General features: G+C 42.4%; 1 protein-coding gene across 8 annotated transcripts in view; it reads right to left on the minus strand.

Moving 5' to 3' along the window:
- Window positions 1–24,334, minus strand: part of LOC307021729 (ELKS/Rab6-interacting/CAST family member 1-like) — a 217,196-nt gene that overhangs the window by 167,402 nt on the left and 25,460 nt on the right. For 5 of the 8 annotated variants that reach the window (XR_013803234.1, XR_013803235.1, XM_079654112.1 and 2 more), the window contains exons 5-9: window positions 6,408–6,664; window positions 6,134–6,305; window positions 3,045–3,119; window positions 2,056–2,211; window positions 1,108–1,200 (exon numbers count right to left, since the gene is read on the minus strand). Coding sequence is in view for 5 of the 8 variants with exons in the window: in XM_079654112.1 (XP_079510238.1) it covers window positions 1,108–1,200; window positions 2,056–2,211; window positions 3,045–3,119; window positions 6,134–6,305; window positions 6,408–6,664 (753 nt within the window). In the remaining 3 variants the exon portion in view is untranslated. The remainder of the gene's footprint in view (window positions 1–1,107; window positions 1,201–2,055; window positions 2,212–3,044; window positions 3,120–6,133; window positions 6,306–6,407; window positions 6,665–24,334) is intronic. The other 3 variants (XR_013803233.1, XM_079654113.1, XM_079654111.1) reach the window with 1 other exon arrangement.

Below are 24,334 nucleotides of genomic sequence, written 5' to 3' on the forward strand. Positions count from 1 at the left end.
TGGAAGAAAATAAGTTAAATGAATTGTAAGTTTAGTGAGTAAATTATCAATATAACGTCCTATTAATGTTAATTATTGATGAATGATGAAAGGTTACTTAAACATTTTTTTCTTAATGTTCTAAAATAGTTTGGGCCCCCGTGGTGAGGGCGTTTGGGGGGGCCAATAGGATGGCCAGGATTCAGCTGGGGGTGGCCGTGGCTACTCCCAGCCACCCCCCAACTCCGCCACTGGCACTGAGGAGTCTCAAACAGGCGTTTGTTTAATCATTTTAAGATTGGCTTCAATCAATTTTTGCGAATTAATTCTTCATATATGATACATGAGAGATAACATTATATTTATGGTATTATTTTCACATATTTATTCATATATATACATATATATTCCTTCTGCCAACGGTGTCGCAGTTTCTCGTCTCTCCCGTTTTTGTGCGTACGTATGGGTCAGAGTTTGCGTGGAGGACCGCACATTTTCCCGTCAAGTTTGTTTTTATAAATCACAAACATTGCTTAGAAACTGGAGAACGCCATCTTTTGAGCCTACGCACCGTTTATAAATGAGGCCCCTGAAGATTAGGTTTGTAGGCTTTGACTTCTCTGCAGCACAATACTAAAATCAGAGATATATTTTCAGTTATTTTGCCTTTACCATGTATTGCGCTCACTGGAAAGTTTTATATTGCCCTAGTCCATATTATTATATAAATTAGGAGTGATTTGTTGTGGTAAATTTAACACAAAAAGAATGGACCCAAACCACACATGAAGAACATTAGTCATATCAAATCCTTAGCAAACTATTTCAAGACACTAGTTGAGAGGAACCTCATGCGAGAAGAAAACAAGCGGGTTAAAGATAGTGAGCATTCTGTAGCACAGCAGAGTATTTAGAAAGTGCTTGAAACAATTAGTGCTGGGACCATTGTTCCTAGACAGAAAGGGAAGTGAACACATCTGTTGGTTTAAACACATCAGTATAGTTATGCAGTCGCACTATTAGGATATCTATTCAAGCAGCAGCCGTTACTCAGTCTCCCTGAGAGACAGAAGAGACAGAAGAGGGACAGGTCAGAAGAGCACACAGACACACAGGCGTATCTCTTACTGCAGGCACCTCCCGCTGGAGCTCATTGGCTCGTTGCCTTAGCTCCTCCTTCTCTGATTGGCTGAGAGTTAGCTCTTCCTTCAGCTGCTCAACCTGGCAGGAGAGGAGGGCGTCACCACCACCAAAACACATCAGCCCAACATTACCAAAACACATCAGTCCAACATTACCAAAACACATCAGCCCAACATTACCAAAACACATCAGTCCAACATTAGCAAAACACATCAGTCCAACATCACCAAAACACATAAGCCCAAAATTACCAAAACACATAAGCCCAAAATTAACAAAAAAAACATCAGTCCAACATTACCAAAACATCACACATGCTGGAATGATACACAGAACCCACTCTTTTGATAGCATATATGATACATTCACACATTACAAGCTGGTAATTGGGTTGTGCCTGTAAAAAAGGTATTTAGGAAAACAGAAAATACTGGGAGATCATTTTTTTGGTATGTTTTGGGCTACCAGGGCCAACATTTCTCTGTTTTTTTTTTAACCATTAAAAGTTTAATTGAAGATATAGAAAAGACCAAAAAAAGTCTGTTCCTGAGACTAAAGTTATAGAGGAGTCAAATTATTTCCCGGCAAGCAAAATCCTGCAATCGTTTTGAAACACAAAAAGAGACATGATAAGACGAGCGGAAGTGTGCTTTTGTGTGTGTGTGTGAGAGAGTGTATGTGTGTGTGTGTGTGTGTGTGTGTGTGTGTGTGTGTGTGTGTGTGTGTGTGTGTTTGTTTGTGTGTGTGTGTGTATGTGTATGTGTATGTGTGTGAGTTTGTGTGTGTGTGTGTGTGTGTGTGTGTGTGTGTGTGTGTGTGTGTGTGTGTGTGTGTGTGTGTGTGTGTGTGTGTGTGTGTGTGTGTGTGTGTGTGTGTGTGTGTGTGTGTGTGTGTGTGTGTGTGTGTGTGTGTGTGTGTGTGTGAATGTGTCACCTTGTTCTTCATGAACTTGGAGTGGGATCTGTAGACCTCCATCTGTTTGATCTCCTCCTCCCTCTCCTCGCTGCTCAGAGCTCCGTTGGACTTGAGCATGTTCACCTCCTCCTCCAGCTCCCTCAGGCCACGCTCCATCGAGCTGATCTTTGCATCCTGGCAGGACATCAACGGAGCATGGTTAGGTAAGAGACCAGGTCTAATCAACTAAACTTACAGTAGGTCATACTGTAGATACTGCTAATGGAATACTTTCCTTTGGTTTACGGAGCATGATGTTTAAGGCAGGGGAGTCTAATCTAGTTACATACTGAATTTAAAGCCTCAATCATCAATCTTTTGGGATCCAGTTTAAGAATAGCCAATATAAAGAAGCCTACAATGAACCACTGCTGTGCTAATGTGAACATGTTTTATCATGTATTCTTCAATCCTTTACGTTAACCCCTTCATTTGTCCTGATAAAACAGTACATTTTGCAGGTGTAAACATCTGCGCCACCACCAGAGGGAGCAGTTAGGAAAATATTGGGAGTTTCAAATTGTTTTGGTAGAGTACAGTAGCTAATAAACTAAATGTATAATGTTCAGATTAATGTACTCTACGGTTTAATGCTATGTGTTTTAAATCATAGTATTAAAATACCTCATTATAATTATTCTGATTAATTAAATAAATATATAGCGTATTACAAAGAGGATATTTGAGGAGGATATCAAGGTTTGGGAGTTTAAAAAAAAGCAGATAAAAAAAAGCAGATAATCTTTTGAAGAAGCTCTCGTCACAAATATTGCAAGCATCCAGTACAATATGTGCAGCCGCTACTATACAGTATGTACAGTGTCTTACAGCATTAATGGGTTTTTCAGAGACAAAAAGTATTTGGTCTGGCAGCATTAGTTTATTTATTTCTGATCCTATAACTCTAATACTATGGAATAAAGTGATGCAGACAAAAATGTACATGCAGCAATCAACGACACATTTACCTTCATTTCAATGACCGTCTGCAGGGCCTTGGTCTTTGTTGACTCTGGAGCTGCTTCGTATCTGCGGTGCAGCTCCTGAGGGACACACAAACCTCGCTGGTCAGCAGGCGGGAGGGAGGGGGACACAGGGGGCCGGAGGGAGGGAGACACAGGGGGCCGGAGGGAGGTAGGAGACGGTCTTGGGGGGGGACAGAAGGCAACAGCAACTGATGGAGGGGGGCGGAGGGAGGGCTGAATGGCCGGAGAAGGCCGTGGAGCGGGGAAGGAGGGCGAGTGTTGCAGGGCAGGATGGACGGGGGAGGCGATAAGGAAAGAGGGGTGGTGGGGGGGACAGGAGGACGGGAACACCACAGGGTGGACAGAGCGGCGGAGGCAACGAGGGGAAGGAGCGGGGAAGGAGTCAGAGGAACACAGTTGGTGATGGCGTTTGGGGGAGAAAGGAGGAGAGGGGTAAAAGGTGGGAGACACGTGGTAAGGAGGGGGAATAGGGAGGGAGGGAGTAACTGGAAACGAGGTAGAGATGGGGATGCAGGGGGAGGCAGGAATGAGGTGTCTCCTTCTCGCAGGGACTTTCAGCATCCTCGGGTCGATCCGTCCATCCCACATCCTTCAGACTGTGAAGAGCTAACTGTGCTCACACTGTATAAGGCTCTGAAGGATCCACTCTGACAGTCTGAAATGATGCTAATTCAATTAATAAGCTCCCAGCTTTTAAGTCTTCAAGTTCAAAGAAATCTGGGATGGCCTAGAATCTAAACGAAGTCTAAATTAAACAAAAACAAATCAATTGAAATGATGAAATCCAGTCTTGCTGCTTCAAAGGCTTGAAAATCAAACATCAGGGTGCTAGTTTCAAGCTCCTAAAGCAGACACCCGCTGACTAAAAAAAATAGGAATTTGGTAGAATCAAACTAAAGTTTAATCCTTAAATCCTTAAAGAATCTAATTTGAAATGAAATCCTGTCCGTCTGACTGTGGTTAGCATCACAACTCAAATGAAGTGAGAGCAAAGGGGGATAGACATGAGGGGGGGGATTGGGGTAAAGATGTAAAGACACAAACAGATAAGAAAGGACAGGGGGAGAGAGTAGGAGAGAGAGAGGAGGTGAAAGCAGAGGGGAGGACGCAGCAGCGTGTGCATCACTGCCTCTCTTTGGAGGAAACACTCAGAGGCCGACACACACAGCTAATGCACGGCCAGGAGCACACACACACACACCGATATGAAAGGGGGAGTAGGGTAGCTTCAGGCTAGTATACTGAATGCTCCAAGCACACACACACATTCTAACACAAACACCTAGGTATTCCCTCATTTGGTTTGCCATGTCGGGGAGTGTTTTGTTAAGGACCTATGCTGTATGAAAGAGTAGAAAAGCTGTCGAGATTAGATCTATGTGCAAAAGGAGAAGTAATTGTGAAATGTTATAACAATGAATTACTTCATGTGATGAATCACATGATTCTCATAGCTGCAGCTCAGCTCCATCTCACTAGGGGACCAGTATTTTCTGAAAATAGCTGCAGGGAGTTACCAGGATTTGTCTGTTAATTAAAGAAATAGCAGTGTAGCAGGAAGTATGCAAGATGAATGCACAATAGACACTTCTACTGTACATGTATTTCCCATGTAATGTAACTTAACGTATACTGAAACTATCCTTCAGATGTTGCATGTTCATTATTCTGTTTTTCTGAGGTGTCATCTGCTTTGCAACAAACATATTCGTTGTCAAATACTGTCCAAAAACAGGAACTCTGTCCAGCACCCTGATGCAATGTGAAGCAACCTGGGCCAGAACGTGTCACTGAGTAGGAATGTTATGTTTTAAACAACAACGTTTCTCAGTCATGTGCTGCCTATGGTTCATTAGATGATGCATCACTTGCTCTCTCTGTGTGTGTGTGTGTGTGTGTGTGTGTGTGTGTGTGTGTGTGTGTGTGTGTGTGTGTGTGTGTGTGTGTGTGTGTGTGTGTGTGTGTGTGTGTGTGTGTGTGTGTGTGTGTGGTGGGTGGGTGGGTGTGTGTGTGTGTGTGTGTGTGTGTGTGTGTGTGTGTGTGTGTGTGTGTGTGTGTGTGTGTGTGTGTCCTCCTCACAGCTGTGGCCCTTGGTGCTTTTGGTGCCAATCATACAAAATGGTTAGTCTGAGAACAGTTGCTTTGTATACTTTTCAGTGCAGCAACACTTTTCTCACGATCCAATACAGATTGGTTGGTCCACTTTACAATAAGACTAGCCTTATAAAGGATTCATAAAGGGTTTATAATTAGGTTATGAACACTTTATTAATCATTAAGAACCATTTATAAACCAGTTCTAACAGTTTTCATACATCAACACAGGCTCACTATTTGGCAAGATGACTAAGCCTTATATTGGTTACCTAGCGAGAATCAAGTCAGTGAGCAACAGACACGAAGGATGCTGGCTGATGAAGAAGACAAAGTAAGCTAGGTAGCTAATATAATGCTTAGCAGTACAGATAAATGTGGGCTCACTATTTGGCAAGGAACCGGTCACAGTTGCCCTGTTTATCTCAGGTCTTATAAAAGCTTATTAATGATTTATAAAGTGTTCACAACCTAATTAATAAATGAATTACAAACTATTCGTAAACCCTTTGTAAGGGTAGTCTTATTGTAAAACGGTACCGATTTTTTACTTATATACTTCTTACTTTATTGATTTCCTGTTAGGTAAATGAACTGCCAAATCAAAAAAGATTCTACAATGAAAAAAAGCATTTTGTTACTGAAAAGTTTCATGTCTAGCTTTAATCATGTGTTGTTCATGGACAACATCTGTCCACTAGAGGGCGGTGCTGTATAAAACAACACACACACACACACACACGCACACACACACACTGATGAACCGAGAATTAAAACAACAGATTTCGGAAAAAAGGAAATGTTGTGCATTCATGTGTTGTTCCTGTGTTGCATTAAAACTGAATTATGATGAAGAGTGGGCTCTGCCTGGATCTGATGGTTTGTTCTGCACACACCCACACACGGGAATACTTGAATGCACTTTGCTTCCTCTTGGCCGGTCAAACACTGACACACAGATACAACCACACACACACCTCTCTGAGTTGTAGCATCTCCTTGTCTCTTTGCTCCAGCAGCCCCTCCAGTTGGTGGATGGTCATCTCGGCATCGGCCAATCGCCTCGTCCGTTCATAGTCCTCCTCGGTTGCCCGTGATGACAGGCCTTTGCTCTGCAACATTTCCAGTAGCTTCTTTATGGATTCATCCCTGTGAAGAAAAGAGTAGATTTAAAGTTACATTCTGCACTTTGGCAGCCTCAGACGTCAGAGAGGCCCTCTGGAATCACGATGCAGTGATGTCACACTTCACCTGGCAGTTAGTGTGTGTTTCTGTGTGTCTATCCTCAGCTCCATCTCCTCCACCGTCTTCCTCAGGAGGAAGAGCTCTTTCAGATGACGCTGGTACTCGCCGTGGAGACGCAGGAAGTTCTCCTCTGTCATTTCATGAGGGGGGATGGGCTGGTTTCCCAGGTGACCAGACTCGGAGTAGTCGGACTGAAGGAGCTGGTTGAGGTCCCGCTGGATCCTGAGCTCATCCTGTAGAGCCTGGATGGTGCACTGGAAATGCTGCAGGAGAGGAAGAAGACACATGTAGACTTAGAACTGTTGACAGGAGAGATTAAAAGAGTAAAATCTTATTATGGTTCGAAAAAACTGATATCCATTTTGCCAATGGAGAGATTACCACACGTAGTTAGAGGACGATTTTGTTTAGGGACTGGTCCCAAATAGCACCATACATGAAAGATGAATGGTTAAGTGTTATAACTATGGGCGTAAATATAACTGAATAAGTATTCACATTTAATTAGATTTACTTATCTGAGGAACTTAGATGTTAGGGTGTTTAAACTTTGTTTTTAGTAACACAGCAAATCTTGGCCTCATTTGAAGTTACGTAAAAATATCTACAAAGCCATTAACGGAAATAAAAGTTCAATTTGGGAAAAAGGGAGCCCTATCATTTGATAATGCTTCAGTAGATACCCTTGAATTAAGGTATTACAAAATAAAGTTGGTGTATCCATAATGAACCTGTAAAGTCCCACAAGGCCCTGATATTCTGAGCTATACTATTAACTTCACTTGTCTGCAGTGACCCATAGGTCAATGTGTTTGTTTAGAAAAATCATTGCGTTTTATTGATTCGTACTTGTATTAACACACAGACCAATAAACTGTGAGTGACAGGCCGACTGAGGCAGCAAACAGTGTGGGTTTGTCATATTTAGTGAGTGAGCGTGTGGTAAAAGTGTGTTGGCAGGTACTGTACATGTTACTAACATTTTTGATTTAGGGAAACAGGACAAGACTAACACTGAGTCAGACAGGAGGAGAGTTTAGTGTGTGTGTGTGTGTGCGTCTGCGTGTGCGTGTGCGTGCGTGTGTGTGTGTGTGTGTGTGTGTGTGTGTGTGTGTGTGTGTGTGTGTGTGTGTGTGTGTGTGCGCGTGTGCGTGTGCGTGTGTGTGTGTGTGTGTGTGTGCGCGTGTGCGTGTGCGCGTGGTCACTCTGATGTCCCCAGGCTTTTTTTAAATGTGTCACACATAACCTGAACATCAGCCGGGTCATCACCACGCGAGTCACTGACTATTCCCAGAGATAAAGAAATTAAACAGGTAGCAAAGTGCCAGGAGAGAAGAGCATGATAGTAGAGATAATATGAGATTGAAAAATAAAAAAATAGTTCAAAGAAGTAAAAAAAAGAGATCTGAGATGCTATCGCTTCCTTGCTACTTCATTCATCAACATTACAGAAGGAGAGTAGAACATAAAAGGAAGAGGGAAGCCAACAGTGGAGTGTGGAGGCAGAGAAGAACAGTTCTTAGATGTTGGGAGGAGAGACAAAAAGACACTGATCAAAGAAATACTTGATGCACATTCAAACAGGAGCAGGATCAAATGTAATTAGACAAAGCGACTGTGTTGCATGACAACCAGAGCAATGCTTCCTCCTTTGCTCTGTTTATTTGTATATATCCATAGAGACCAATGTGCAGAATATGGCATCAAACCATCCAATCCTTTCCTTTTCTTATCGTGTTTGTTTGGGTGGGTGAGTGGGTTTTTCTTCTGGGTAATGCAATAGCTCTGCATTAGCACGCACACATACATCATTATATACTGTAATCTGACAGACACACACACACACACACACGCACACACACAAATCAAATAAATGTGTTGCTGAAGTCAAGCAAATACAATATGGACACACACACAGCTTCAAATAATTCGAGTTATCTCTCTCTCACACACACACACACACACACACACACCCAGGGGATGTATCAGTACTCCCCCTAACACACACACTCAGCTGGAATGCGAGCTGAGAAATTCCAGACCACAAGAGAAGGAGAAGCCAAAGAAATAGAGGGAGTGACGTATAGAAAGGAAGCAGGAAGGAAAACAGAGAGGGAGATAAGGAGAATGCAGAGCAAACAGCATGGTAAATGTTTCCAGCAGAAAAAGAGGGGGAGAGAAAGAGATAGAGAGAGAGAGAAAGAGAGAGAAAGAGAGAAAGAGAGAGAAGACAAGAAATGTTTTTCTTCTCAGTTTGTGCTGAGTCGTATTTGGCTCCTTCACCCTGTGACCCTGTCTGACACTTCCTTAATACACAGGGGACGGAGACAGACAAGCAAACACACACACACAAACACAAACACACACACACACACACACACACACACACACACACACACACAGAACCACACACACACATTCACAGGTTCATATTGCAGTGAGACTGAAAACACAGACAAGTCATGTAACAACACGCGCAGCCAAACATGAAAATGAATCTTCTTTTAAAATTGAGAAAATAATGATTATTTCCCATTTTATTTCCTGCTGTAACATCCTTTACGTTTTCAACTTATGTTCACACTCAAATAATGAGATAAAGGGGAAAAAATAAAACTGACGACCAATAAAGGAGACAAATATTCCCTTCAGATGTGCAAGGGAAGGACGGAATAAATGTCAACACATCAGAACTTGTTAAATTGATCTACATATTTTCCAAGTAGGCCCGTTTGGAAAACCCCTTTGGCATTAGAACATGTAAATGATGCTAATTAGCAAATCTAGACAAACTGCAGCACAGCGGACAGACATGAACTACCTGAGCACCAGACAGTCAAACTCCTCACACTAATGATGAGTGTCTAACCCTCCCTATTAACCTCACCGACTGTGCTAGCATCTACTCAAAGACCTGCTCTATAACAGCCTCCATGAAAAGGTTAATGACTCTTTAGGGATCATTAATCGGCTCAAAATATATTAGCACTACAGAAGCGGCTCCCAGGTTGTATTTGTTGGGACTCCTTACAGACAAGCAGATAATACTCATTTTCAATGTTAGTAGCATGGAGGCTTTCCAATGTGTGACCCAAGTCCACCTCACTGCAAGGATTCAAATGGGTTTCTCACTAACCCAAGGTTAACAGGTAGAATGTTGTGGTTGGAATGGAATGTATACAAAAGTGAAATAATTGTTTAAGTGAATCGTATCAACAGAAAATTACTGGTTGCATTGAAAACAATGTTGTTCGAAAAAACAAACAGTCCCCTATTGTCTAATAAACTATGGCATAATTCATATTTATATGTACAGGAGAGGAGAGGAGATGAGAAGATATGGGAGAGGATAGGAGAGGGGAGGAGATGAGAAGATATGGGAGAGGAGAGGGGAGGAGAGGAGAGGAGAAGAGATGGGAGAGGAGATGAGAGGAGAAGAGATGGGAGAGGAGAGGAGGTGAGAGGAGATGAGAAAGGAGATGAGAGGAGAAAGGAGAGGAGAGGAGAGGAGATGAGAAAGGAGAGGAGATTAGAAAGGAGAAGAGAGGAGAGGAAGAGGAAACCCCGCTTGTGAATATGGTGACAGTATTTCCATGCGCTCCTCTCCCCCTTCGGGGCGCTGCTCATCTGTCGTTCAATATTAACCATCTCTCCGTTATTACTCCCCCGTCTAATCCCTTGATCATTCTGCGCCCGTCGGGTGAGTCACACTGCCCCTTCCTCGCACACACTGTGATAGAAACACATACACACAAACGCTTGGATGGACCAACACACGTGAAGCACACAATGATGCCCACACACACACACACACACACACACACACACACACACACACACACACACACACACACACACACACACACACACACACACACACACACACACACACACACACACACACACACACACACACACACACACACACACACACACACACACACACACACACACACACACACACACACACACACACACACACACACACACACACACACACACACACCACAGTTGGAGGCAGCGGTCATGCTGTAATGACCGTCAGCAGTTTTGCCCACTCAGGCATCAGACAACAGATTAACACCCTCTCTTCTTCCTCAGAGGATAAAGGTGGAGGAGGAAGAACACCATGAAGAGGAGGAAGGAGAGCACAGAAAATCCCTCATTTTCTAAAAGATAGATGCTATTTTTTTAAGGGAGAAAATAGCATTAGATTAAGCATTAAATAAGCATAATTAAACATTTTGGGATACTGACCTGTACTCATAACGACCAAAACATTCCTATGTTGTTATATGACAATATCAAATGGCTTTCAACTGGAGAACAAAACATAATCATTTGGAAATAGTCATTTTTAACACAAAAAAAATAAATGTATCCACAAATGTCGCTTTCTCCAAATATCTTCAGTGTTTATAGTTTTTTTTATATTAAATTGTAGCATATTAAATTGTAAAACAAAAAAACAGTTGTACACATTCTACAAACCCTTGATTCCTGATTGATCATTTGAGGGTTTTTATATTCTATTTATTTGTCTTTATTTTGGGTTTTCTGTTCATAATGCGCTGAGTATTTTATATTCAGTATATGGACATTGATGTAACGTTCGAGTTCAATTTAGTTTACATTATTTAATACACATATCAGGTGGTTAGAACCAGATAGACAGACACATGTACAGATAGATTTCAGAGCTGCAATGTAGAAATATGAGCAGAGGAAAAGGGGAGTAACTGCACCGTAATTCTGTTCATTCCTCAGTAACTGCCAAACCCAGTCCTTATAAGGGAAGACGTGGCTACACACACAGGCCTACACAAATAGGTCTACACACACAGGCCTACACACACAGGTCTACACACACAGGCCTACACACACAGGCCTACACACACAGGCCTACACACACAGGCCTACACACACAGGCCTACACACACAGGCCTACACACACAGGTCACACAGGTCTACACACACAGGCCTACACACACAGGCCTGCACACACAGGCCTACACACACAGGCCTACACACACAGGTCTACACACACAGGCCTACACACACAGGCCTACACACACAGGCCTACACACACAGGCCTACACACACAGGCCTACACACACAGGTCACACAGGTCTACACACACAGGCCTACACATACAGGCCTGCACACACAGGCCTACACACACAGGCCTACACACACAGGCCTACACACACAAAACTCTCAGCTCTCCATTTCTTTCCACTGCGAACGAACAGCAGAAAAACAGAGCCCCATTTATTTCACTATTTTCACAAAAATAGAAGGCTCCTTTATTTTCTTCTTCTCCCCCTCCTCTATTTCTCAGTAAACTATCTGCGTCTTTCTTTTCCTAATCCACTCATCGCTCTCCCTCCCTCTGTCCATCTGCCGTTTACCCCCCCACCCCCTGCTATCATTCCCTGTGTTTACCTTATTCCCTCCATCCCTCCTTCTCACCCTTCTTCCACTCACTGTACTCTCCATCCGGACTGAGTAAACACACAGGTTTGGAGGGCCATCTGTTACTGAGGAGCGTGTAACACACACACACACACACACACACACACACACACACACACACACACACACACACACACACACACACACACACACACACACACACACACACACACACACACACACACACACACACACACACACACACACACACACACACACACACACACACACACACACACACACACACACACACACACACACACACACACACACACACACACACACACACACACATAAAAAAGCCTTGGAAATAGATGCAATTTTCTGAGGGTTCAATCTTTTACTTAGGAACTAACTCTAAAATGCGAGGACATGTACAGTTTGCGGATATAAGCACACACACAAGGGGGATAATGAGTCATAGGGTGATGAGCAGAGGATGTAAAAAAGATGCCAACAACAGATGGAGGATGCGGAGGTGGGCATGGGGATGATGGTCACTGTATTTTAAAGAACGTTTAATCATGAACCAAAGACAGGCTTTTGCTGAGCTTGCATGCTGTCTTCTCCTGCATCACATTCTCACAGTGAAACCCTCTCACAATCGGATCCAGCTTCAGTCCCTCCGCTGGTGACTGAACAACAGCCAGGATTTAAAGAGAAAGGCTCTTCCTCGGTTCTTTTTATTACAGTAAAGACGGACTAAAAACAGATCGGATCTGTGACAGTTAAACATTTTACCTATCAGATGAATATGTGCTTTAAAGAGGCCCTGTTATGCTTTTGGGGTTTTCTCTTTCCTGTTGTGTGTAACATAGGTTTTAGTGCATGTAAATGGTCTGCAAAGGCTAAAATCCCTGTATTCCCTCCAGAGGGAGTTTCTCTCCCACAGCTGGCTGAGAGACATCAGAGATTGCAGGGCTTTAGATCTGCAGGAGAGAAGCGTGACTCCTGAGGAATGCACAGAAATGTTTGCACAATCCTTGTGAGCGTGTGTGTGTGTGTGCGTGCGTGCGCGTGCAAGATTTTTCTCTTTAACTCTAGTTCCATAAATCCTTCCCCTCCCCTTCCACTGCCTCATCCGTATCACCCATCCAAGAGATTAACGTCCACATTTAAACAAGAAACACCCACAGTCATCTTGTCAATTCCATAAAATCCAGATTAAATCTTAAAGGTCCCATGTCATGCTTTTCCGGTTATTACCCCTTTGTGTGTTATGTAGGTTTTTCTGCATGTAAACGGTCTGCAGAGTCAGAAACCCTCAAAGTACACCCTGTAGCGAGTAAAACTCTAACACAGAAAAGACCTGTCTATGCTGCCCCAGAACGCCTCGTTGGAGATTCCTCTTTTTCCATTTGTTTCTTCCGAGAACCTCGTGACGTAACAAGGTTCCCGGAACCAAAATGGACCAATCCGTGGAGCTCCTCACACACACACTCTCTCAGCGGTGAAACGGTGACGTGCTGGGGGGGGTGCTAGTGGAGCCTCGCAGCGGCGCAACTGTGGTGCGTTTACACTGTAGGTGCGCCGCGTTAGGGGATGCGAGGGGGGGATGCGGGTGCTAGTGGAGCCTCGCAGATGGGGCCATGTAGGACAGAGAGTGAATACACATACTATACAGAGATGGTGTATGAGAAACCAATGTGAGTTTGGAACATTGCACAATGTAAATCTATTCTAGACCTCAACAATGGAATTATGATCAGCAGAAATGGCCATGACATGGGACCTTTAAAGATATGACAACAAATAGCAGGACAATCCATACAATGATGCAGATATTTTCCTTCCTTTCATTCCTCTATAATTGTCCCTCTTTCTTCAGTCCTGACATCATCCATCTTACATCCACTCTCCTTTTCTTCCCTCATTTCTCTCCTGTCACATCAGCACCCATCAGTCTCCAGTTCATCTGCGGCTTTCAGCTGGATCCGCCCTTGCCATCCATTTATCTCTCCTCCGCTCCTCCCTCCTCCTGGCGCTTGTCCCCAGCTCTCCAATTTGATCTATCCTTCTAATCCACTTTGGTAATTTCCTCTTTCTTCCTCTCTACATTTAACACATCTTTACATTTCGATCCATCGTCGTGATCCATGCTTCTTCTTTCCTTTTTCTTTCAGGTCTATGCTGGTGTAAAGATTTCCAGGAAAGCATTTTTTGCAGCCAGCTGGCACATTAACACAAAAGAAAATTCTGAACAGTAAATGGAAATGTTACAGAGGACCATCCCTTTCTTTTGGACTGGCTAATCTGAAACAATGAGGACTAGCTCAATGCCAGCTTGGAGTAATGGAATTAGAAATGAGGGATGCTCCCTTAAAATCCAGGTCTAATATCATTTAACATTAAATGTTTTACACACAAAGTGTATTTTAATATAGTGCATCCTCCTGTCTTTAAATCAAAAAGATTTATTTAGTGTGCTCTTAATAAAACAAGTGAATGGATGTCATTGGTTGTGGTAATCTAACTTATTTCAGATGGTTTTAGCACTTGGAATTCCAAGAGTTCTGGTGGCACCATCTGTTTACGCTTTACCCAAAGGCCTGAGTTACTGCAGTGTTCACAGAATGGAACAAATTCACTCATCATGCACTTCCTTTCCACTTCTCTCTGTCTCTAAATGTGTGGCTTTGACTAAAGACAGACAAAAGGAAGAAGAAGAGAAGAAGGCAGTGTCTCCTTATCTGTCTCTTACCTCTTCACCTGAGGTTAAATGTGGCCCAGGTGTAACAGAAACCTGCTTGTATGGGTTAACGAACGTCATTACACTCACTCACTCACTCACTCACTCACTCACTCACTCACTCACTCACACACTGTGAAAAAGAGCTGGCAAAGTATGGGCATAGATATGTCTCATAATTATTTGTGTGACCATAAAAATAATTTGTGTGTCAATATGTGATTTGTAAATGTAAAACACCATCCACAAATGCATTTAAAAGATTTGCAAACCCACAAATAAATGTGCAAGTGTAAAACGGATCTGCAAATACGCTAAATATTTTCAAGAATAAAAAAAAGATCTGTGAATATCTCTTTATCATTTACAACTTTCGATCAGGCATTTGTGAATCCATTTTGTATTTGTCGACCAAAAATAAGCTTGCGGATCTCAAATCTCTGCTCGTGGATCTCAAATCTCTGCTCGTGGATCTCACATTTCTGCTTGTGGATCGTCTTTTTACACACACGGAATTTTGAGACATATTTTCCGCCAGTCTCGGCTAAAATCTACTCGTGTCACTCGGTTATTTTCGGAAACCACGTGATGGCCTGCTGATGACGACATTTTCCCATGATGTCAAAGTAAGAGCATGATGGTTTGTTTAATGCTCTTTTTTTTTATTATAATGAACAGCGGAACGTTAGATGCATTCTTTATCACCATCATCATCATGTTATAGTGATACAGTTAGTTTGTGTTGGTTCAATACAGCATATATCGAGCACTTTCGTTGATGTTGAAGTAGCCTACAGGCTATACGCCACTTTCGGATCCCGGGGGGAGCAGCTGGCAGCGAAGCAGCCCAGATAAAACTCTTTCTTCATTGTTTGTTGTGTATTCAGTCAAGCGGGTCAAAGTTACAATGTAAAATTGTAAGTACAATGTAAAGTCCTGTGCTCTGCAGGTGCCGGTAAAGAGAAATACAATGACAAAACCTTTCCAAACAAAATAACTAGTAGGCGGACGGACGGACGGACGGACGGACGGACGGACGGACGGACGGACGGACGGACGGACGGACGGACGGACGGACGGACGGACGGACGGACGGACGGACAGACAGACAGACAGACAGACAGACAGACAGACAGACAGACAGACAGACAGACAGACAGACAGACAGACAGACAGACAGACAGACAGACAGACAGACAGACAGACAGACAGACAGACAGACAGACAGACAGACAGACAGACAGACAGACAGACAGACAGACAGACAGACAGACAGACAGACAGACATCATATATAGATAGATACTTAATTCATCCCAAATTGTGAAATGTGTGGAAACAAGTATAAACACAATAACATTAAATACAAATGAAAGCAATAGACAGGAATATATGCATATACAGTAGAAAGGACACGTGGAATATTATAACATTTAATGTAGCCTTACTATGAAGGCTAACTTAAATACGGTGCTTTTCTACAGATTACTTCATTACTGCACTGGTAAGGTAAAAGTAAGCCGATTAATAAGATGTGAAGTGCTTTGTAACTTTGAGAGGCTTGACTGAATACACAACAAACAATGAAGAAAGAGTTTTATCTGGGCTGCTTCGCTGCCAGCTGCTCCCCCGGGACCCGAAAGTGGCGTATAGCCTGTAGGCTACTTCAACATCAACGAAAGTGCTCGATATATGCTATATTGAACCAATAAACTAACACAAACTAACTGTATCACTAGAACATGGTGATGGTGATGGTGATGGTGATGATGATGATGATGATGATGATGATGATGATGATGATGATGATGATGATGATGATGATGATGATGATGATGATGATGATGGTGATGGTGATAAAGAATGCAACAGAGCATTAAACAAACCATCATGCTCTTACTTTGAAATCATGGGGAAATGTCATCAGCAGGCCATCACGTTGTTTCCGAAAAAAACCGAGTGACACGAGTAGATTTTAGCCGAGACCGGCGGAAAATATGTCTCAAAATTCCGCGTGTGTAAAAAGACGGTCCACAAGCAGAAATGTGAGATCCACGAGCAGAGATTTGAGATCCACGAGCAGAGGTTTGAGATCCACAAGCGCATTTTTGGTCGACAAATACAAAATGGATTCACAAATGCCTGATCGAAAGTTGTAAATGTTAAAGAGATATTCACAGATCTTTTTTTTATTTGTGGAAATATTTAGCGTATTTGCAGATCCGTTTTACACTTGCACATTTATTTGTGGGTTTGCAAATCTTTTAAATGCATTTGTGGATGCTGTTTTACATTTACAAATCACATATCTATGCCCATAGCAAAGCATCAGACATTTTGCCCAGTGGTCTCAGCAGAAATTAAACACAACTTCTGGGCTGTAGATACACCGAAGAACTTGTATTATTTTGACAATTTGGCTATGAACAAACTGTTGTCCAGCAATTCAATAATATGATGTAACTGAGGCTGACTAATATAAATCAAATCACGCTGAGAATACTGAAAAGGGAATGTATTATCAGAGAGACAGATTTCTCCCTCTAGAGAGAATGACACACACACACAAAGCTTTATTTTCAACCAGCATCAGGTTCAATAATTGAAGGGAAAGAAAACCTCCTCCAACACACACACAACCTCTGACATCACAGCGCTGCCACATACCTTCCATTTTCATAAAACAGGTCCAAAGTACACAGCCAGTGCTTTTAATTTTGTCTGTTTATGTATGTATTTAATTTAATTTGTTTATATTTTGTTTTACTGTCATTTTGATTTGCTCCCTCGTCTTGTCACTTGATGTGTTCTTTATTTTTAGTACTTGTGTTGGTGTGTTCAGTAAGTGGAATCGTATATTATACATGAATCACTGACTCATTTGAGCCTGTCTTATTTAACTGTTGCCACTGCCAGTATTTTTGGATGTCAATATTTGTGGAAAATAAGTCAAAGATAATGCAATAAAATATAATGTTCTTTATTTGTCGCAAGCAAACTAAAACCGAATGCTTGATAAGAAAATGTAATTGTAGATGCAGTATAGAATATTCCAATAGAAATACACTGAAATGTGCATGCAAGTCATTCTCCATATGCATATACTGTACTGCTTGGGCCTATACAGACGCGGATACAAATGCATAACTACAAACAAGCAGGCAGTGTTACAAGGTGAGCCTAGAGGCACACACACACACACATTTATACTTATATAAAAAGCCAAATGGTGCTGCTGCACACATGTAACATGCTAATAAACATGCAAGATTCCTCCCTTCTCTTTTTTGTTCACCAACAATAAAGAAAATGTGGATATATGTCCAAATGGACGCATTGGGACACATGCTTTATAAATGTACATAAACAACCACACTCATGTACATACTCAAACACCCCTTAAACATGTATAACTGCTGACTAAACCTAGTCACTGCAAGCATATGCACCATCTCCCCCCCCTCTCTCTCTCTCTCTCTCACACAATCCCACCGTTGCACACATGCTGGCTATGACGTCAAGCGGCTGGCCTGGAGTACAGTACATGATAGATGGCATGGAGCAGCTCCAGAGGAATGGACAGAGTGCTTACTGTTCAGCTGGTATGATTCAGAGCTGGGACACACCGTGGAGAACAGAGAGCGAGAGAGCACTGGGCAAAATCTACTTAAATGAAGAGTTTCCCTTTAATGTTTGGAAATTGCAAGAATTAAAGTGCTCATTAAGCATCTCACATTACATCTTCATGCATGGGTGAGAGAAGTACTCAGATCTTGTAAAAATAGAAGTACCCGAGTTTAGGAAGTAAAAGTCCTGCAATCAAAATGTAACTCAAGTAAGGGCGCATTCGCACCTGCCTTGTATAGTCCGGTTGAATCGAACCCTGGTGCGTTTAGCCTCTTAGTGCGGTTCGTTTGGGTCGGTGTGAACACAGTCCGAGACCTCTTAAGTGAACTAAACAACCGGACTCTGGTCCGCTAAAATAGGTGCTCTCTGACCGCTTGCTAGTGAACTCTGGAGCGGTTCATCGCTGGTGTGAACGCAGTCCGCACCAAAACATAGGAAGCGTAGTATTTACGTGTCACAAGAACGCGGGTGTCTTCAAAATCGTTAGCGATAGAGTGAAGCAAAATGAAGTGTTGAACAGTGTCGTGTAAAGTAAAAACAACTATCAAACTAAAAACTATACATAAAAGTCAGAGCCACCTGCCGTCAGTGAAACCCCCTCCTTACTGCAGAGCGTCTCTCATTATATGTGTTATAATGTTTTGTATCGCACGTTGTCTGATGACATAACCATATGCGCCGTTGCTGTTGATATGCTCTCCAGATTAACAACAGCATGAAAATAACCTGCTCCATGGCGGAGGCTCCGGTAGAAATTGTCGGGATTTGCGTTTTTACACATTGTTTCATTTTTCAGAAGGTTCGGTTTGTTCACACAGGCAAAATTCAAACGGACTATAAACTTTAAGTCATGTGCACGGAAATGCTTTTCAACAATTGGTCAGACATTAAGGGGGTAAAAACGCAAATCCCGGCCAAATCCATTGTTTATATTTTTGCCATTTGGTCTTTGATAGAAAATTATCACGTATCATCTTGTGATCAATTATGGGTTGGATTAGTGGATCACATGGGTATGGGGGGCACTCAAAGTAAATATAATCACCTGTTCACCTGTGTGAGGTTTTTGTAGAAAAGAGGGTGAGAGGGTTCCTGTATTTTGTGTTGACCGCTGGATAATTCAGATTATATGTTTGAATGCGTTATAATAAATTGATAATTTTGATAAGATTTAGTTCAACACATTTTTTAGAGCGTGTCAGACAAAGGCAACCAGGTTCCTGAAGTCGCTACAGAAAGCATTAGCAATGTGGCAAAAAACCTTAATGAAATGGATTTATTTTAACCTGTTAAGCCCTGAGCCTGTTTTTCAGGTCTCAGGCTCGAAAATGACATTCCCAGAACAAATGACTATATCTTCCCTTCTAAAAGGGGTAAATTAATAATCTTTTTTCTCAAAGCAATGATAAACCGGTGAGTTGGATATAGAAAAGTCAGAATCAATATAGATTTTTTTTATTTTAAAGTAAATTCAGATTGAACATAGTAAAAAAATATATATATATAGTGTACGTCCAAAATAAAACATTACTTATAGTGAAAACCACTCTTGAATGATGGGATAGTAGACTAAAAGCTTTATGAATCCAAACTAAAACATATAATAAGTACCCTGTATCAAGATTGATGCAAAACAAGTTACACTTGACCTTTTTAGAGAGATTTAGAAGAAAAAATCCACTCCTGGGGTCATTTGTATGCATTTTCCATATCTCTGGAACCCATCGGTCGATTTTGATGATTGACATCTCTTTTAAACCATTACAGTCAATAGAATCGAAGTTCCTAAAAATCCATCTAAACATTACCCATTGGTGAATGAGTGATGCGTGGCCAGTATGTCCAAAACCGGACTCTTGTAGCTATCATAATAGCTGTATATGAAAACTCAGTTTTTGCCATAAATATGACGATGGATTATCAGTAATCATTTCAAAGTGACACAGACACATTGGATTAACCTATGGATTAACCTTCAGCAGCGTTTTTATCGTTTTAATGCCATTGAACACAACTTTTGATCAGAACAACAGCAAAGGTAAGACAATGTCCCGTTTTTGCTCAGTAATGCTACGTAGTGTGATGTCTGGGTTTGCTTCCCCTGCCCCGGGTTTTGATCGCTCAGTGATGATACTTATACCCCTATAATCTGTGGAATCTCATCTTGCTAGCTGATATCTTGTTTGTGCAGATCCGATAAGTAATAAAGTATTTCTACAGTGAGTTCTGTGCTAAGTGCGTTAGCATTTTTTCGCTCAGGGCTCATTTAGACGCTTCTTGTGAGACCTGTTTTTTTTGTTTATTAAAAACATTCGGTCCTCAAGTTGTAAAATGTGCTAATAACGTTATCCTGAGAGCTATTTTCCTCTGCATTATGAACATTATGATCTAACCCACGGGACCGTGCCGCCCGGCACGTTCATGTGTAGTGTTCAGTACTACATGAGGTTTACCTTTACCCATGGATGCACAATAAAGACAGACTATATGATTATATGAATACTTTCGTGACGTTTCGCTCTCTCAAAAGTTGGGCCATTTTGTCTTCATGTGCCAATGAGCAACTCTCATAGGAATGAACGAGGCCCCGCCTCCCACGCTGTATCCAGTTCTTATTATACATCCATGGTTGGGACGTGTCACGTCGGCCGGATGTCGCCAATGACGTAATAGGAGCTACAATTCTGGATCTGCTTGTTAGACCCCCCCTTTTTTCTTTTTTTTTTAGAGGAAAAGAGAGCGGGTTTTGTTTTCTGACACTTTGTGAGTTCCATGACACACCGGGGACACATATTTATGTATAAAAGACATCGAAAAAATGCATTTTGCATGATAGGTCCCCTTTAAGTAACAGAATGGAAAAAGATATGCCGATTTGATCCCTGGATGTCATGGTTACAGTCATGAATGCTAACGGCTGCTTGCTCTCTGCTTGAGTGTGTATATCTATTAAGTGCAAACTCACGACTGTTAGGAGTGCAGAGGGTCAGAGAGACAAAATGTGTGTGTTTTAGTTTGAAATAGAGAGCAAATAGAGAAAAAAATGAACAAAATAAAAGATAAAGACACTTTTCCCTTTAGCATTCCACACATTCCTTCATTTTTCTTCTTTCAGCATGAAACACTGTAATTACCTGCTGTGTTCAAAGGGATGGAACAAACTGGGCGCGCGCGCGCACACCCACGCGCACACCCACGCGCGCGCACACACACACACACACACACACACACACACACACACACACACACACACACACACACACACACACACACACACACACACACACACACACACACACACACACACACACACACACACACACACACACACACACACACACACACACACACACACACACACACACACACACACACACACACACACACACACACACACACACACACACACACACACACACACACACACACACACACACACACACACACACACACACACACAACAGAGACCAGAGCAAGCATGTGCACTAAAAGTGACAAAGGAGACAGACAACACTGACTAGCCCTAATAGAGCATCTGTGTTCAGGTCAGTGGACAGTTTCAGAACACGGTGTGTCCGTTATACAGCATTTAGTTCTGTGGCAAAACGGCTCCCCAGGCCCAGATGGAGAGTGAGGAGATGATGAAGAAGGACAGGGGCCCGTGAGAGAGAGAGTCTGAGAGTGGGAGTGAAATGCTGAGAGAGAGAGGACCAGTGACAAGATGGAGATTGTGGTGGCAGTGAGGAGACGCTGCGGGAGAGGAAATTAGTGGATGTGGGAAGGGAGACACGAGAAAGCAACTGGCAGTATGGAGGGAGAGGACGGGAATTTAAAGCTCAGTGGGACAACAAACAGAGACTGCAATCTAATCTGACTGACAAAATTAAAATCCCCACCCACACACTCACTTATCTGCAGAGAGAAAGTAGTTATGTAAGACAAACTTTCTCCCGAACAGCTGTGCAGCAGCAGCGCTACAACAGTAGAGCCACTCCCTCTTGTTAATTTGGTATATTTTAATAAGACACAATCACACAATAACCAGAATATAACATGCCGAATTACATTTAACGTCACATAGTTATTTTTGTGTTAGACATTCTCCCTGCCTTAAACGCAGACAGGCTTAAAAACTACAATAAAGTAAAACAAAAAATACTTAAACCGGCTGTTTTGGTCCTCGGAACATCGAGTGTTTAGAAATAATTATACATTATTAAGTTTAAAATATATATTTTTTAAAATATACACTCATTCCTGCCTATGTCCATTAAGCTTCTCAGCACTCAAACGTAATGTACAGATGTAGATGTTGGCCATGAGGGTTGTGCAAAAGGTCACCATTGTCAGTAGGTTTGTCTGCGTGTATGTGCAACCTGTGTATGTGTGTTAATATGTTAATGTCTTTCATCGTGTACTAAGTAGTATGCATGATTTTTTTACTTCTGTGGAGTCGCAGGACAGAGTCCAGAGCTAATTTCCCTAAAAGACAATAAAGTATATCATAATCATAATACAATAGACAACAAGTCATTCATATTTAATATAATAGTGTTGCAGATTATTATAGCATTATTTATTAGATCTTCAAGTACCGACATGAGATAAGGAATGTCTGTTATGCTGGTTTTAAATCTAGGGTTGTAACAATATGAAAGGAAAGGAGTTATGATGAGGGAGGGCAGACAGAAAGAGAGGACGAGATAAAGAGTGAGGTGGGAGGAAGAGAGGCGAAGATACTGTGAAGAGCGTGAAAGTGGAGGCGAAAGAGTGAGGAAGAGTGGAGGAAAAAGCATGGAGGAGAAAAGAGAGGAAAGACGAAGGGTGGAGATGATATGTGCATTCCTCAGCAGGGGCGTGGCCAAGCGTGTGTGTGTGTGTGTGTGTGTGTGTGTGTGTGTGTGTGTGTGTGTGTGTGTGTGTGTGTGTGTGTGTGTGTGTGTGTGTGTGTGTGTGTGTGTGCGTGTGCGTGTGCGTGTGCGTGTGCGTGCCAAAATTACTGAGAGGTAACTTTATTCAATTTCCAACCCAGAGATGATGGCGAAGACTGAGGGAGGAGGGACTGAGGGGGGAGGAAAAAAAGTGAGAGCTGACTCACTGTGTGATGACAGAAATAGAAAAAGAGCATAGGAATGAGTAAGAGGAGAGCAAAAATGTGAGGGGACAGAGAGAAGCCAGCGAAGGGTAAACAGATTGAAGAGAAGCAAAGTGAAGGGATAAAGAGAGCAGGAAATCAAAAGGAAGCCTCGGGTTAGAAAGGGTGTGGTTTTTTGGGAAAAGAAAGGGAATGGAAGTGAAAGAGATTAAGATGAAGGGAATATTTGCCAACATTAGAGATCAGAGCAGGAAAGATTCTCACATCTCAACACACACTGTAAGAGGAGTGTGTGTGAAGGCAACTGAATATAGTGTGTGGCAGGAGGCCAAATACATCATCATCTGTTCCTTTGTTCTCTCACACAGATTCTCTTTGAATAACGGCCCGTCCACACTACAGCTTCGAAAGCTTCAAAAACGGTTTCCAACGCGTCTGCCCATTCACTTTGAATGGGGTGACGTCACGTTTCCTCGCTTTTCGCCGAACTGAATTGTGGGTAGCAGAGGGGAGCATTCCTGGTGTTTCAGGCTGCAAAAGTTGAGCAATGTTCAACTTTTGAAGCTTCTGAAGCTTTCGGTGGAAGCGTCAGCCAATCAAATCATATGCCAGTACAAGCTCTAGCCAATCAAACCGCTGCTTGTGTGTCAGGGGCGGGAGATTCATGTGATAGGTTGTTGGTCGAGCTTCAGACACGCCCGCACGCTTTTTTTGAAGCTGTAGTGTGGACGGGCCGTAAGTGTGCACACAGATTTATGGATGCACACAAACAGGCATACTGCACATGCACACACACGCACCAAACTGGCTGTAAATCTTCCTAGAGAGTGATTTAATAACTTATGATGTCATTCCTCAACCTTAAGTGCTTTCCCACAAACTCAACGTTAAACATGTCGTTGGAGTCTTGGGAGAAACATCAAAGGCACAAAAATGCACCCAGCAGAGATAAGAGCACCTGTTGTGACCGAAATGTAGCCAGCACTTTCTGCACTGGTTTGGAGAAAGGAGCGTGTGAGTTGAGTCACCGTGAGGCAGCGCTTGTGTG

The sequence above is a fragment of the Notothenia rossii genome, assembly GCF_949606895.1.
Source record: "Notothenia rossii genome assembly, chromosome: 10".
NCBI classification, from domain to species: Eukaryota; Metazoa; Chordata; class Actinopteri; order Perciformes; family Nototheniidae; genus Notothenia; species Notothenia rossii.